Source organism: Pygocentrus nattereri, chromosome 12, assembly GCF_015220715.1.
Source record: "Pygocentrus nattereri isolate fPygNat1 chromosome 12, fPygNat1.pri, whole genome shotgun sequence".
NCBI lineage: Eukaryota > Metazoa > Chordata > Actinopteri > Characiformes > Serrasalmidae > Pygocentrus > Pygocentrus nattereri.
Window position 1 is genome coordinate 10,820,034 of NC_051222.1, and position 16,632 is coordinate 10,836,665.

The 16,632-nt window shown below is 42.0% G+C and overlaps 1 protein-coding gene across 1 annotated transcript; it reads left to right on the forward strand.

The window, feature by feature from the left end:
* The first annotated feature begins 10,281 nt into the window (after positions 1 to 10,281).
* On the forward strand, positions 10,282 to 16,382 carry uncx4.1 (Unc4.1 homeobox (C. elegans)). Its single transcript, XM_017684649.2, has 3 exons — positions 10,282 to 10,910; positions 12,039 to 12,214; positions 15,058 to 16,382. The coding sequence occupies exons 1-3, from the start codon at positions 10,631 to 10,633 to the stop codon at positions 16,018 to 16,020; spliced, it is 1,419 nt and encodes a 472-aa protein (XP_017540138.1). The 5' UTR covers positions 10,282 to 10,630; the 3' UTR covers positions 16,021 to 16,382.
* The last annotated feature ends 250 nt before the right edge of the window (positions 16,383 to 16,632 follow it).

Below are 16,632 nucleotides of genomic sequence, written 5' to 3' on the forward strand. Positions count from 1 at the left end.
CCAACAAAAATCTCAGCATCTTCATCTCCACCACCTCCAGCTCAGCCTATTTGATGGTCTTCGACCTACAGTAGTCCAATTCCGGGCCTCGACTGATCTGGCATGGCAATCACATTTGTGATCCGCATGATAGTTTTGGCACAAGTTTCACGCCGGATGCCCTTCCTGACGCAACCCTCACCATTTATCCGGGCTTGGGACCGGCACCAGAAGTACACAAAGTACACCCCTAATGGCTGGTTTGTACCATGTGCGTTGAACAAGATGCTGAAATTATTGTTGATTTTATTGTATTTATTTTATCATCCAGCAGATTTAAAGCAGCAATAATGGTGATCATTTTTTGCATATTTATGGATGGTTTATTAGACTAGTGTGTAAACAGACTTATAGCAGATCATTCCAATCATTTTTGATACATTGATGTTTCACTTTTTTCAGCAATCTTTTGGTGCCCCTGGATATTATGCCAGCCACCCAGGTCACCTACATAATAGATCTGGCCACGACCACCACTATGAACAGGGTATTTCACACCAAACCGCTCTGAATGACTTTACATCTAAATCTAACAGGGCAGAAATAAAAAAAAAACTGGTGGAGTTCCTCTTCAGCTGCAACTTCAGCAGTCAGTTACTTGGGCCACCTTGTTCAGGTACATCTCTCTGTGCAGGGGTCCAAGCTGTGTTTTGCCACAAACACACACACACACACACACACACACACACACGCACAGACACACACACACTCTCTCTCATCAGCCAGCGCGTGATTAAAGGGGAAAATTGTTGAACAAAAAAAAAAAAAAAGGAAAAGAAAGGAAATATATGCAAATGACTCTGGCACAAAGGGCCCCGGCGCAAATTGGCGTCACCGCTCCTCCAATGATATCATTACTATATTTTTGAAAATGTTAATCTGTCGCGCGGATTTCCCGCGGGAGGCCAGGAAATTAGTTCCATTTCCGAGGCGCCACGAAGCGCCGGAGCACCTTCGATCCACTGATTGCGGCGCACGGGCTCTGCCAAGCATTGATAATGTTCGGCATATTAAGCACGTTTTAGCAAAAGGTGATAAGTCACTTTTAATTGAAATGAAATTATGAGTCTAATGGAAGTTTGGGGGGTTATTATTATTAAAAGGTTTCCCTCTCATTTAGGATTCCACTCCCCTCACCCCCAACATCACCCCCCCCCCCACCGCCCCCCATCCCGCTCCCGCCCCTTCATCACAACCCCACTTCATAACCGTGCCTTTCTGAAGGGCGTTGTAGGTTGTCAGGGCTGAATAAGGTAATTTGATGGGGAATTACTTTCCTCTACATCAGAACTGGAGAAACAGAATCGTTTCTTCTTCCTCTTCTTCCTCTTTTTTTCACTTTCTAGCTTCCTCTGCTGACAGCCGAACAATTGCGTATAATTAACGCGGGGGAAAAGTTTTAATTGCGCGGATTAGCGGAGCGGGATCAGAGGGGATTTTTTTTCTCCCCCCCTAAAAAACATCAAACTCCGTGTGTGTAGAGAGAAAAAAACAGGGCCGCGTTCAGTTCGAAATCACCTCCAACAATTAATTTACGTTTCACACTCTAATTATCTGGCAATCGACTAACGTGGCAGCTCAATTTAGATAGTTCCTAATTAACTCGCGTGAAGTTAATTAAGTCATTAAGACCCTCAATAGTCGCGTATCAATTTGTTAATTAAAAGTAAATGTGATTTCTGTGTGTCGCTGGCATTATTGGAGAGTTTCTTGAGCCTGCCGGGTGTGTGTGTGTGCGTGTGTGTGTGTGTGTGTGTGTGTGTGTGCGTGTTTACCAGGAACACCTGCCGTGTCTTTGGTGAAATTTAATAACGGAAAAGCTCGCGAGATTTTGCTGTCTCTGATATTGACCCCGCCCCCCCCCCGCCCCCCCTTTGGTTGCCTGACACCCTGGGGGGCTACATATATATGACTGGTTTTCACCATCTGCTTAAACGATTGTTTTAATTGGACAGGACCGCAATGGCCTGTTGGTTAAGGCCTGGATGGTGGGGTTTGGGGAGCCGCTGATGGCTTGCGGCAGGTGAGAGACAGACAGACAGAGAGAGAGAGAGAGAGAGAGAGAGAGAGAGAGAGAGAGAGAGAGAGGGAGAGAGAGAGAGACAGAGAGAGAGAGAGAGAGAGAGAGAGAGAGAGAGAGAGAGAGATAGAGAGAGAGAGAGAGAGAGAGAGAGAGAGAGACAGATCAGTCTCAGGCACCCAATAATAATGACTAATCTCTAAATACTGCTGCATTAGATTATTTGACCCACATATGGATGATTCTTCCAAACTGGTCCAAAGTCAGAGCTCACAAAACTTTCTGGTATAAAACTTCCTTTGCTTTGAGTGACCTGATACCTTCAACATGTTTAAAGCCCTTATTTCCAAAAATGTTGGGATGGTGTACAAAATGTAAATAAAAACAAAATGCAATGATGTGCAGATCATATAAACCCTATATTTCATTGAAAATTGTACAAAGGCAACATATCCAATGTTCAAACTGAGAAATTTTATTGTTTATTTAAAACTGTTAGCACATTTTGAATTTGATGCCAGCAACACATTCACAAAAAGTTGGGATGGGGGAAACAAAAGGCTGGTAAAGTTGTGTAATGCTAAAAAAAACACCTTTTTGAAAACCAACTTTTGTTTTTCATCATCAATGGTACATAATAACATTAAAAGATTCAGAGAATCTGGAGAAATCTCCCTATGCAAGGGACAAGGCTGAAAAACAGCATTTACTGGCTGTGATCCAGAAACGCTGCCAACTTCTCTGGGCCTGAGCTCATTTAAACTGAGGACTAGTGGAAAATTGTCCTGTGGTCTGATCAACATTTGAAATTCTTTTTTCAAATCATAGACACTGTGTCCTCTGGGCTAAAGATCACTCAGCTTGTTATCAGTGTACAGTTCAAAAGTCAGTATTCATGATGGTATAGGGGTGGATTAGTGGCATGGATGACATGCACATTTGTGAAGGCACCATTAATGCTGAACGAAATATACAGATTCTGGCATGTGCTGCCATTCAGACGACGTCTTTTTTCAGGGAAGGTCTTGATTATTTCAGCAAGACAATGCCAAACCACATTCTGCATGTATTACACTAGCATTGCTCTGTATTAAAAGAGTCCAGATGCCAAACTGGCCTCCCTGCAGTCCAGACCTGCCACCACTGAAAACTCTGAGGGTTATGAAATGAAAACTACTACAAATGAGCCCCTGAACTGATGAGAAGCTGAAATCCTGTATCAAACAAGAACAGGAAAACATTTCAAAACTAAAGCAACTGGTCTTCTCAGTTCCCAAACACTTACAGAGCACTGTTAAAAGAAGGGGTGATGAAACAGAGTGGTAAACAAGTCCCGTCCTTTTTGGAATGTGCTGTTGGCATGATTTACATGATTTGCATATCATTGCATTCTATTTTTATTTACATTCTGCACAGTGTCCCAACTTTTTTGGAATTTTTTTTGGGGTTGTATAGCACTGAAACAAATGATTGAATCATCATACTTCTATTAAAACAGAAAAATAAAATGTGTATTTCGGTAGTGATGATTTTTAATATTCCAAACTGACTTTGGGACACATTTAATTAAAAACAATGGGATCTAACAGCTCACTATGTGGCCATGAGGGACAGGGATGCACTCTCACTTCCTGCTCTAAAATGCAGGGGTTTGGCTAAAATAAGGCTCCGTCTATGGACTAAAATATTGTATTTCGAGGGTGATAATAAAAGGTAGGACAACATCACATAACTCAAAAAAGAGAAAAAACCTATAAAATAAGTCATATTTTACATAGATTTATGGGTTGGGGCTTGGGACAGACACCTCCTAATAAAAACTTCCCTATAAATGATAATTATTACTCTCTCAATTAATGCCTTGGGATTAAATAGATCATGACATGGTTCTGGACACCATCTAACATCTGGATACTTAATTGTTGCTTTCTCCTCTCCTCCATTTGGACCAATAGTAGTTTGTGTAGAATGGCCCATACACATATTTTCATTTTTTGACCTAGTTTGAAAAGGGCAATTGCCCTTTATACTGTCTCCAAATTTCATTACAAATGGCCCAACAGAAATGGTCCAAAATGACTTTAAAATATCTATTTTCTTCTCTATTTACTTCTATTAAAAGTTAAGAATGTTTTTGCTTCTCCTGTGAAGTTGCCTTTCTGGAGATACGAGATTTCGTTCTGGCAGCAGTGACATGTTTGACAGAGATAAATAGAGAATGAGAAAGAGAGAATGAGGTGATATGTCAATCAATCAATAAATCAATCAAGCAATCCTCATTTCTCTATTGAGGGGCAAAACAGAAGTTGCTCTGGAAACCTTGGTGCCAATAATAAAGACAATAAATAACAATCATTAACATCATAAATACAATTCAAAGTATGAATGATAAACCTGTAAGTTGTCTATCTGGTGCTATGCTTAGAAATGGCCGTCCTAATCCTTTACCGTTTTTGTAAACCTTCAGAATTAAATAAATGTCTGTACTTGATTGATTTTACTGCATTTGTAAACCTTTAGAAATAAAAAAATTCTGTATTTTTATTTTATTTTACTGTATTTGTAAACCTTTAGAAGTAAATGTCTATTTTATTGATTTTACATATTTGTAAACATTTAGAATTAAATACATGTCTGCATTTTATTGATTTTAGTGTATTTGTAACCCTTTAAAAGTAAATACATGTCAGCATTGTATTGATTTTACTGTATTTTTAAAAATTTAGAATTAAATAAATGTCTGTATTTCACTGATTTTACTGTATTTGTAAACAATTAGAAGTAAATAAATGTCAGTTTTATTGATTTTCCTGTATTTGTAACCCTTTAGAAGTAAATAAATGCCTGTATTTTATTGATTTTACTGGTTTCATTTTTCATATTTAGAAATAAATGCTGTGCTTGTAACGGTAATCATTCTAAAACAGTCATTAAGCACAGGTTATTCATTTTCCAGAGAAAAAGCAGGAAATATATATTTATCAAAGAACCAAAAAAGCATCAACAAGTAATTATGTCAGTATTTAGTGTGTCCACTCTTCGCCTTTATTACAGCTTCCATTCTTTTCAGGAGACTCGCTTTCAATCTTTCAGAGGAATCTGCAGGGATATTTTTCCACATCGCCAAAGTTCAGTCTTGCATTGACTGACATCGTTGGTTGCATTTGCATTCCTTATGTATTCGTGTCTATATTCTTTTTTCTGTGAGGGTTTGCTTATCAGAAATATTTGATAAATGAATAAAAACTCATACTTTCTGTCTGTTTTGACTGGAAGTTAAATGATGGGAGGGTGTCTCTGACTTTTGCACAGCACTGTATGTACATGAAAAGCATCATCTATCAGCATCAGCTCCCAGTTTCCTTAAAAATGTATCTGTAATTACAACTACACAGCATATAATATATATACAATGCAAAGTGGACGTCACTCATTTTCAGGCCTACATACATTAAAACTCAAATATATGCATTCATGATGTCTACTGCACGATAAACATAAAGTCAACTCTTATGAGACATGTCACATTCTCTATTAAAAGATATAGGAAAATCCCCTGTGATGAATTAACGCCTATAGTGTTGAATTAACACTGACAGCGCTCATTTACATCCAGCTGGACACAAATGAACAGTGTAAGTGTTAATTCAACACTTGGGAGTTTTGCTCGGAGCCTCCATGATGCCTAAGCTCTTGTGACTGGAAGGCGTTTTACAATTGCAATGATGGTTTTAGGCCTCTAGCTGACATTTAGTTGGTAGTGCCTGCCTTTATACTGGACACAGTGCCATATGTAGTGAACTACTATCTACTGAAAGGTTAAGTTAAGGAAAAGTTAAGTAGTTTCACCAAAATTGGTAGAATGAAGCCCCTCTAGAAAACTTTCACAAGGATGGCAAATTCAGTAATGTAGAACTTAGACAGGAACTGTGAGTTAAAAAAGTACATAAATATGTTTACTTATGTGTGCGATCATATGCTTTCCAGCTTTCAAGTATATCCCACAAACATGGGCAAGCAAGAAAAGCACAATGTGCCAAGGCCACAATAATAAACCCTTTCCTGACCGCAGACTCAAAGCTATAATGGGTTATTAACCCACAATTCAACACATTGGTCACATTCAAAGAAATATTGGAGAAGAACATTAACATCACATGCATTCTTTGCCTTATGTGCACTGAAGCAGGACTACAAGCGTGGGCCGGGGGATTGGTTTGATTCGCAGTGCATTATGGCATACATTAGATCGTCTGCTTCATTATGAGGTGTGTTGTGCACCAATAAGAGCTCTTCTATTGTTACAGGCTTGACATTGAAACAGTAACACCATGTGTTGTGCTTAAAGAACCATATACCATACAATCTCCATTGATCTCAAGAACTATTTTGCCTGCAAAAGAACCAAATCTTTACTACAGAGCCATCTGTATTTGTAGAATATGGCTGAATTCACAATTCCTTTGCTGTGTATGGCACTATATTTGAGAGACTGACAGTTTTTGATAAGAAAATGTAATTTTGTCAAGTGAGCTTGACACCAGCTAGCCTACAATTTGGTATGTCAAATGTAAAAAACAAAAATCATGCTACTATAACGCTGTTATTCAGTTGGTTATTGAAAAAATGTGGATACAATGGAATATGATGTCAAGCCATTTGTCTTTGCTACACAAAAAATCCTACATAGAAGCACATCGAGTATACTTTTTCACATTCACTGCCAAGTTTAACGTTTTTACTTGCGCAAAGGCACAAGTAAAGCACACTACTGTTTAAATAAAGACACACAGTGTCACTGATGTCAAAAACAGCACTGTCAGAAAAAAGTATTCTGTGTAGGCACATTTCTTTCATTAATGGACAAACATGCAAAGTGCAGATGTTCCCTCAAAGGTACAACAATCTTTTAAGGCCAAACAGTGCACCTTAAATAACTTTCTCCCAGAGGAAAAGTACATTTGTACCATTTCATAACCTAATGCTTTAAAACAGAATAATAAAATAAGATGCTAGAGGAAAAGAAAAGGTATATGGAGTCAATACAACATGGAATAGGGTACAATTATGTCCCCTAACTAAATGAAGATGTAACCTTGAGGGTACAACCCAGGGAGAGTTTAGTACCTTTTTTCTGACAGTGCACTTCTGAAGCACCAAAAGTTACTTGAGTGGTAACAGTGCTCCCCTGCTGGACAATCTTTAGCCTGCTAGACATGAGCGAGTGAGTGAGTTCAAGTCAGGTTTGCATCTAATAAGAATGATAAAGAAACACAGAGATGCACACATGTGCATTCTTGGTAAACTCGTTTATCATAGGAATTTTGCTTGCCGCTTATAAATATGACTTTGTCTGCAGTTCAGTGCAATTTTTAAGATGGGAAATTGATGTTTCCCTCTTCTGACACCATTGTTTCAGTTTACGACTGTTTAAAAACCCCTGAGCAAGACGAGCCTTTCTTTGGGCAATGTGAGTTGTGGGAGGTGGAAGAAAAAAATTACATTAATGGTTAATATTTTTTGTGCGTTTCTTTAAATGTATATGTCTATTTTTTAAATTGAGTAGTTTAATAAGAATGCAAAGTACCTTCTTTAAAATGTGAAGAGTTGTGTTTGAATGCTGTGTTTTCAAAACAGAACAAGCACTGAACTTTGGTATGGTTGATATTGTTTTGATAAGGGTGATGACTTTCCCTGCCAGCTGGTGCACTGTGATGTAATCAAAACTCATAGCACGTTTTAAAGGAGAGCAAAAGTTATAACATTTTACAGACAGTTTTATCTTCTGATGAATACGACCAGGAACACAAAGTAAGTCCAGTCTGATTCCAGGTTGACTTTTAAAGCTCTTTTAAAAAGCTCCTCTGTGGATGAAGAGGCTCAGGAAAGGCCTCGCGCGGGCCGAGTGGTCAAGAGCCGCCTTCCTGGGAAGAGGCGCGCGCTGCGTCCTGCAGTGCGCGAGCGTTCCGGTGTTTCTAGCGCTTGGAAAGAGTCTTTCTAATGTTAGAGGCAAAAAAATAAAGAAATAAAAAATAAAGCAAACGACAAGGAGGCAATTATTGGATTTTGATGTTGAAGAGAGGCTAAAAAAATTATAAAAAGAATAAAACCATTTGCATAATTCGCGCATGCAGAGAGTGATGAAATGTTTTGGGGTTTAAAGTGTGCTGGACGGAAGGAGGGGGGGTGGGTGGCGGCGGGGGGCGTACAAAGCGGCCGGCATCAAACGAGCTCTCAGCGCTCAACGAGGAGGCTTTCTATGTCGCGCGCTTTGAAAACGAGAGGAGGGGGGTCTCTTTTTTCGCGATTGGAAAATGAAGGCATTGAAATGCGAGAGAGAGAGAGGGAGAGAGAGGGAGAGAGACAGAGAGAGAGAGAGAGAGAGAGGGAGAGAGAGAGAGAGAGAGACAGAGAGAGAGAGACCGCGGGGGTCAAGTGACGGACGGATTATACGCTTCTTCATAATAATATTAATTAAACCATTTGCATGCTAATAAGGTAACAATTATCGCGCCTTTCTGCCGGAAAAGCTGCGGGGTTATTACAACACGCCGGGCCGGGTGGCGCCGAGGGGTCAGCGCGAGGGAGAGCGAGCGGCCGAGGCGAGCGGGGAGCAAATTTCAACTCGAATTAACATTCTGGCAGCTGGAGAAATTGGATAAATAAAGTCGAATTAATTCCCGGTAATGGAGGAGGAGGAGGAGGAGGAGGAGGAGAAGGGCGGGAGGGAGGAAAGCCTGCACTTTATACACGCGGAGGATTGATTACCATTCTGTATTCAGGAGCATGGCAGTCTCTCTCTCTCTCTCTCTCTCTCTCTGTCTCTCTCGCTCATAATGCGAAATGAGGCTGTTATCGCCCGCTGGACACCCTTTACATTTAGGCCAGTAGCCCACTTAGAGAGAGGAATCAGGAATCAGCCACAACCCGAGGACATTATACTGTCAGAATGACTCTCTAGACAAATCACAAACTCAGCTCTTTATCGCTAATAATAATAATAATAATAATAATAATAATAATATATTATTATTATATAATATTATGTTTTTATTAATGATAATAATAATAATTGTTATTATTATTGTTATTATTATTATTAGTAGTAGTAGTAGTAGTAGTTAAACCATTAAAATATAAAATATATATATAGTAAAATAAATAAATAAATAATATACATTTTGCAGCCTGGCTCGCTCGTGTACACCTTACAAATTGTGCTAATAGTACAAAACGTGTAGACCTACAGATCACAGCTATTTTACATTCTCACAGCCGGTTCAGCAGGAGCTCATAGTCTAACCCCACAAATCCAATCAAGGGGCGGGGAGAAGGGTAGGGGTCTCGGTTGCTTGGCAAGTTACTAAGGGGATTGTAATGGTGAAGCACATGCTGTTGTAATTAAACTCAAGTTCGAGTTTGCAGTCCAATTTACCAATTGTGTGTATATATTCACACACACACACACACACACACACACACACACACACACATATATATATATATATATATATATATATATATATGTATATATAGAGTTTACACTTTAGAAAACATGTATTGAGCCTAATCATGCTCAGTTTTAGGTTTTGTATATATATATATATACACGTGTATGTGTGTGTGTGTGTGTGTGTTTTCAATTAATTAGGCTTTCAATTCATTGGCCAATTTGGTTTAAGCTGTATGATTTATATTCATGTTGTTTGATGTTTTATAAGCTCCTGCGTGTTTTAGCACCTACACCTGATGTCTTCACACTTACTGGAAGAAATGACCGTTTAAGAACGTAAATAAAAAAAATAGATAAATAAATAAATAACCGTTAAAACCCCTCCGAAGGTGCGTGCTGCTGTTGGTGAAAGCCGTGCAACTGCAAATTGGTTCTGACAGCTACAGCGGAGTGTTATGATGGAGAGAGTCTGTTATGGAGCAGGACGCCTCCCTGTAATTGGAGAACACTCTAAAGACCTCCAGTTAAACGCGGCCCTCCTCAAAAAAAAAAAACACTCTGTTGTTGTTTTTTTCCACAGGCCAATGAAATGTTGGGATTAGTAATAAATCTAGAAAAAAAAGTCATCTTTTACAAATTTAAATAGGAATCAATCAGTGACCCATCTCGCCACACCCCCTCCCCAATCTCCTCCACCTCCACCTCCACCTCCCACCCCTAGCCGTACTGTGCGGTGTTGTGACAGCGGTGCTGTTGTTTACCGGGATGGACGTCACGTGTAATTAGCGATTGGTACGAAAAAAAGAGGATTTTAACCCCGCGTCTCTGACGTCACCGCCCATTAGCGTTCCCGATTGGGTTCCCAGTTCCCCGCTGGAGCGGAGGTCGGTGTTGACAAAGTAGAGGGGAGGAGGAAAAAAAGCGGAGAGGAAAAAAAAACAGACACACACTCTCACGCGCGGAAAGCGCGCTCCTCTTCATTCCTCGCTCGAGAGCGCAGAGCATGCGCACGTTCCCTCGTTCCCCGCCGCCGCCGCCGCCGCCGCCGCGTGCGCTTTCCACGGAGGGTTTGGAGGGTTCGGAGGGCTGCTAGTGTTGGTGGAGGTGGGTGCGCGAGAATGATGGACAGCAGGGCGCTCGAGCACCCGCCGCACGCCGCGTTCGGAGGCTCGCTGGGCGGCGGCGTGGTCGGCCTGGGCTTCCCCTACCACCACCACCATCACCACCACCACCTCGGACACCGCCACGTGTACGAGCTGCCCGGCCACGCGCTGCCCTCCGCCGCCGTGCCCTTCTCCATAGACGGATTACTCAACGGCTCGTGCCCGGTGGGCTCCGGGTCGCTGCTCGCGTCCGCCTGCGGGGTCAGCGGGGACGGCCAGCAGTACAAACTGTCCGGTGAGCGAACACAAACCAGCTGACTTTGGTTCTGTACCAGTTTGTAGAAAAGCTCGAATGACTGTACCAGATATTTGTCTATACTTCCTATACATGCTGTAATATTCAGGCCGGATCAGCTCATTGGAGACTTTTTAAGAACCTGTTCCGCGATTCTGCCTTTTATTTCCAGGTTCAGGCGATGCGCATCACTTTATTCCTTTTAAAAGAGCATAAACAAATGAATTAGGTGAATAGACGACCATCATATTTCGGTGCCAATACAGCAATAGAAAATATACAGACACCAAACAATTCCCAATAACACCTGAATCAACTCGACGTGTCAAAGACAGAAATCGAAGATTGCTCAGTGGGTAGTTTAACCATACGGCTGGTTTCCAACAGCCTAAACCGAGACTAAATACAGTTTCAAATGGAGAAACATCCACATTCAGTCCAAGACCAGGTTTAATTCGTGTGCAAGTAACTGTAGTACTGTGTTTCGGATTTTCAAACAGCGAAAAAAAAAGTGAAATTGGAAAATTAAAAACATATATTTTTTTAAAAATGTGTATATTTTTCTCTTAAGTAATTTGAGTGCAAGGCTATATTTTAATAAATGTTGTATTGGTAAAATAACAGCATCCTTCAGACCCCACTGGCGTGAAAAGGACTTATTATGGATTATAATCAGATCAAATGAATAATTTTGCTGGAATTTCGCCAGTGATTTTATGTCCATCGATGCTGTGACTGACATCAACATTGACGTTCCTTTCAAGCTTGTTTTTTAATTTGTAAATATTTAAAGAGGTAAAAAGGCGCCTAACGCTTCACTATATATATATATATATATATATATATATATATATATATATATATAGATAGATAGATAGATAGATAGATAGATAGATAGATAGATAGATAGATAGATAGAGAGAGAGAGAGAGAGAGAGAGAGAATAATAAATATACACATAAATATATACATTGGTTTACATTGCATTCATTACATTAAATCCCTGCTGGGTTACCAACACACAGGCCGTGTTAAGGGTGACCGACTTAAACGTCCAGTCCCTTTAGCTCGTGCGGTAGGAAATCTGAAGTGACGTTGGCTCACGCGCTCTTTCCCTGCGCTCGTTAGACGCCGGCGACCCGGACAAGGAGAGTCCAGGCTGTAAACGGAGGCGAACGCGCACCAACTTCACGGGCTGGCAGCTGGAGGAGCTGGAGAAGGCGTTCAGCGAGAGCCACTACCCGGACGTGTTCATGCGCGAGGCGCTGGCGCTGCGCCTCGACCTGGTCGAGTCACGTGTGCAGGTAAAAAAACAAAACAAAACAAAACAAAACAAACAAACAGTGGGTTTTGCTACTGGGACGACCTGAAGATACGAGGGTCAGTTAATCGTTTAATATGAAAAAGTGCAAACTTGCTCTGATTGGTCACCAAATTTTCACAACCAAATGCGATTTTTCTCATTTAAATTAAACGGACATTATTGATAATTTTCATTCAATATTAGCCGTCGTTTAATCCATTCGATTGTGTCGGAACAAAACCTCGTATGTCCAAAACGTTAACTTTACAGGAGAGGGAAAAGACTTACTGCACTTTGAATGTAAGTCAATGGAACCAGAGTTCCCCCCCCCCAAGTCATTTTCGGTCGTTTGCTTTGGTCCATTCATCTTGAAATTCACACGCAATACAAAGGACAGTAGGTATTTTCAAAACAGACGTCAAAAATGGAGACACGAGGTTTTCTTCCGACAACAGCGACATATCTATATCTATATTTATCTATATATCTATATATGCAACTTCCCTAAATGCATTTCAGACAGTGGTGTCGTTTCTTTTCTTCGGAATTTACACACCAGCAGGCAACATGCAGGAGCTTTTATTGTGGGGAACCTTAGATCTCGATTATTAACAGAAAAGTGGCTAAATGATCAAAGCAGTTGTAGCACTGACGCTATTAATGCAGGCCTATGAGTGACTGTAACGGCAGAGCCTCTTCAGTATAAAAGCGCGTGAAACGCTTAAAAGTCTCGCATGTGCGCTGAAATCGCTCATTGTGATGGCGATGCGGGAGGAGACAAGTGCTCTCGTGTGTGCTTTTTCTCCCTTTGGGGAGCTTAACTTGCGATTATTCGTATTCCTCCAGGAAGATTAGCGCGCTTTTCTAGTCTAGATGTAAACTCCTTTATCGTGTCGCGTGCGGTCTTGGTGTCAGTCTGCGGCTTCAGCCCCGCTGCTGGATGCCTTATCAGCGCTGAACAGAAGGGCCCGAGCGCGGGAGGCTTGGTGTGTGTGTGTGTGTGTGTGTGTGTGAAAGAGAAAGAGGGCTGCTGCCCAGCTCGTGTGCGCCAAAAACTGCGCCAGCGCGCAAATGAGCTGGGGTGCAAAAGGCAAGCCAGCAAGGCTACAGAGCTGCAATGGTTGAGAATGAGCCTCTGCAGTGAATGAGCAGCTGCCACGAAAAACGCAACGCACTTTGCGAGATGCCGCACTTTTTGCGGCAATTGCTTTGCGTCCATATAAAGCTACACCTGGTTCCTCAAGGGTTTAGTAAAGAAAACAGTTCTACACTCTCAGAAATAAAGGCAGTAAACTGCCACTGGGGCAGTAGCCCTCTTGTCCCTGGGGTGCTACCCTCAAGGGTACATCTCAGTACCTTTAGACAGGCAACATAACTGTAGCACAATCCATTGAAATGATATTTTCTAAGCTGTACTGTCTCCACACACCCCGTCTCGCCTCCAGGCTTTTTATTTGATGTACTTTTCAACTTTTAGGGAACATTTACACTGTTTGTACTTTGATGAATGAGAAATGTACCTGTACAGAACCTTTATGTACATAGAACCATGGACACTAAAATAATCATTTGCATGCTTAAATGGTTCTTTGCATTGTGAAAGGGTTCTTCAGACTGAAGGATATGGTTGCATACAGTGAAAATAGTCAAGCGTGTAACAATAGAAAACCTCTTTTTTTTGGGTGCTATATGGATCAATTTTCAATTTCAATCAATCTGAGGAGCCATTTATGCAGGCAAATGGTTGTTTGAGTATTCATGGTTCTGTAGAACCACTGTCTTTACTAAAGAACCCCCAAAGAACCCTTGTGCATTTTAGCACCCTGTCAGAAAAAGGTGCAAATCAATTTTTGTCCATGAACAATATACATGTGCAAAAGTACAACAGTTCAAGGACATTAAATTGCTTTTTCTCATAGGGAAAGGCAGATTTGTACCTATTTCATAAGTAAATGTTTTAAAACAGAAGAGTAAAATAAAAAGGTGGAGTCAGGACAGTGTGTGTGGAGTCCATACAACTTAAAATAGAAAGCAGAATTTCAAAGGAATACAACTATGATCCTTAACTAAAGGTACTGAAGAATCCCTGGGGGTACCACCCCAGTGACATAAGGGGTACAACCCCAGTGACATAAGGGGTACAACCCCAGTGTACCTTTAGTGCCTTCTTTCTGACAGTGTATGTGAAAAAGGTGTGAATGAAGACGGTTTGTAATACTATGTTTCTTTTCACTGAGTAAAAATACCCACATGGTACCATTCAATTTTATTTAATATCACTCAGCTGCACAGGTCGGAATATTGCCTGTTATCACATGCACTGTTTTTATTTAAACTAGATATTATTTAAGTCATTATTCGGCTTTTAAAACCCTAATCTGAATTTCTGAATTTCTTTTTTGCAGTGAAATATTCTTTGAAATCTGTGATGTGTTTATTAATTTATTGTGGCCATTTTATAAACATAAGTTGAAAGAACTTGCATTCAGTGTAATTACACTGGTTCCCTGTGATTATTAAGCCCATACTAGGCCATTTTAACCCAGGTCAGAAATGTTTCATATCCTTTGACTGAGCAAAAATATGAAGAAACATTTCTGACCAGATAAGCTTTAATTCAGTCCTTTGGACTAGATTTGGAGAAACAATGAAACAAATCCAGTGATAATCACAACATTCGCCTGGGCTCATCCAAAAGAGCATCACTTTAAACCAACAGGTTCTGTTGAATTTTCCTCATCGTGTTAAAATGATTGTGTGCATATTATAAAACAACCATATTTTGTCCAGGTGAGGTGTTCAGTTAGGGGCATTAACTAAGCCAGGTGTCCTTGTTGGCCATAGGTGTGGTTTCAGAATCGGCGGGCAAAATGGCGGAAAAAAGAGAACACCAAGAAAGGGCCGGGGCGACCAGCGCACAACTCCCATCCGACCACCTGCAGCGGCGAGCCCATGGACCCCGAGGAGATCGCGCGGCGGGAGCTGCAGCGCCTGGAGAAGAAGAAGCGGAAGCAGGAGCGCAAGCTGCTGCGCTCGCAGAGCAAGCTGTCGGCCGGGGAGCTCCTCCACACGCCCGGCTCGGACAGCGACAGCGGCGTGTCGCAGAGCACCGACAGCGAGGCGGCGGCGGCTCAGCACCCCGGTGCCGCGGCCGGTCCTCACCCGCTCCCTCACCACAGCCCGAACCACCACCACCACCACCAAAGAGCCAGCGCCGCCCCCGAGCTGACCGGAACTCGGAAAGCAGAAGCGGGGAGCTCCCCGCGGACCTCAGACGGCGACGTCACGCGGCCTTCAGCCTTTCACAAGCTCAGCCCGTTCAGCGTGGAGAGCCTGCTGGCCGACTCGAGTCCCAGGCGGAGGCCCGCGCTGGACTTCCCACAGCCGCCACCGCCTCAGAGACCCGTGGTGGGCAAAGGCCACTTCCTGCTGTACCCCATCACGCAGCCTTTGGGCTTCATGGTGCCACAGACCGCCGCGAAAGCGGGCGACCTCGGCCACAGGTGGTCCAACACAGAAGACTCCAACTCCAACCTAACCAGCTTTACGCACTCGGACTCGGAAAACGCGCCAAAACACAAACATCACCCCAGCAGCTCTGAGGAAAAAGCGCGGGAAAGCGGTTTAAATCAAAACTTAACGGTCCAAACTCCCACGGTCAGCTCAAACGAAACCACAGGGGAGTCCTCCGAGGCTAGACCACCACAGACAGCGGTTTCACACGGAGGGGAGTCGGACGTGGACGAAAAAGACTCAAGAACACGCGAGAACGCGAACGGACAAGAAGCAGACATGGACCGAGAGTGACAGAAAACATGGCGGACCGTTCACATTCCCAAAGCTAATCAACACAAGGCTTTTTTTCTACGCCAGACTGTTTGAACTCCTTTTTTAAAAATCGTTTTCCCCCCTTTCTCTCTCTCTCGCTGTCTGAGAAAGGATATTCTTCCTTCAGGTGGATTATAGTTTTTTTTTTCGTTACTCTGACTCGATTAAACAGGCCTAGTTGTGTCTCCTAGGCCAAGACTTCTCCTGAGGGGGAGCAGAAAACGCAGTGGGGACGTTGAACGACGTGAAATCCTCAAACATTGTACAAACGATGAAATATCAAAGATATTTATATATGTAACGTTTTCATAAATAATAAAAAAGTATTGTAAAAGAAACACAAGGGAAAAATGTGTTTTGGCGCCAAAGATAGGCTACTCTCCTTTCTCTCTCCCTTTCTTTTTTTTTTGTTTATCGCTTTGAAAGGCTCGCGCACGTTATTGCTCCATCAACATCCACCCGTTCAAAAAAAAGGGAATGGAGGTCTCGCGCCGCAGGCGGTAGGACCCGGTCAGCTCGTGCCGAGTTTTTCATATGAAAGTAATTATTTTCCCCGGTGGCGGCTAGGAGGACGGTGCGTTTTTTCTTTCT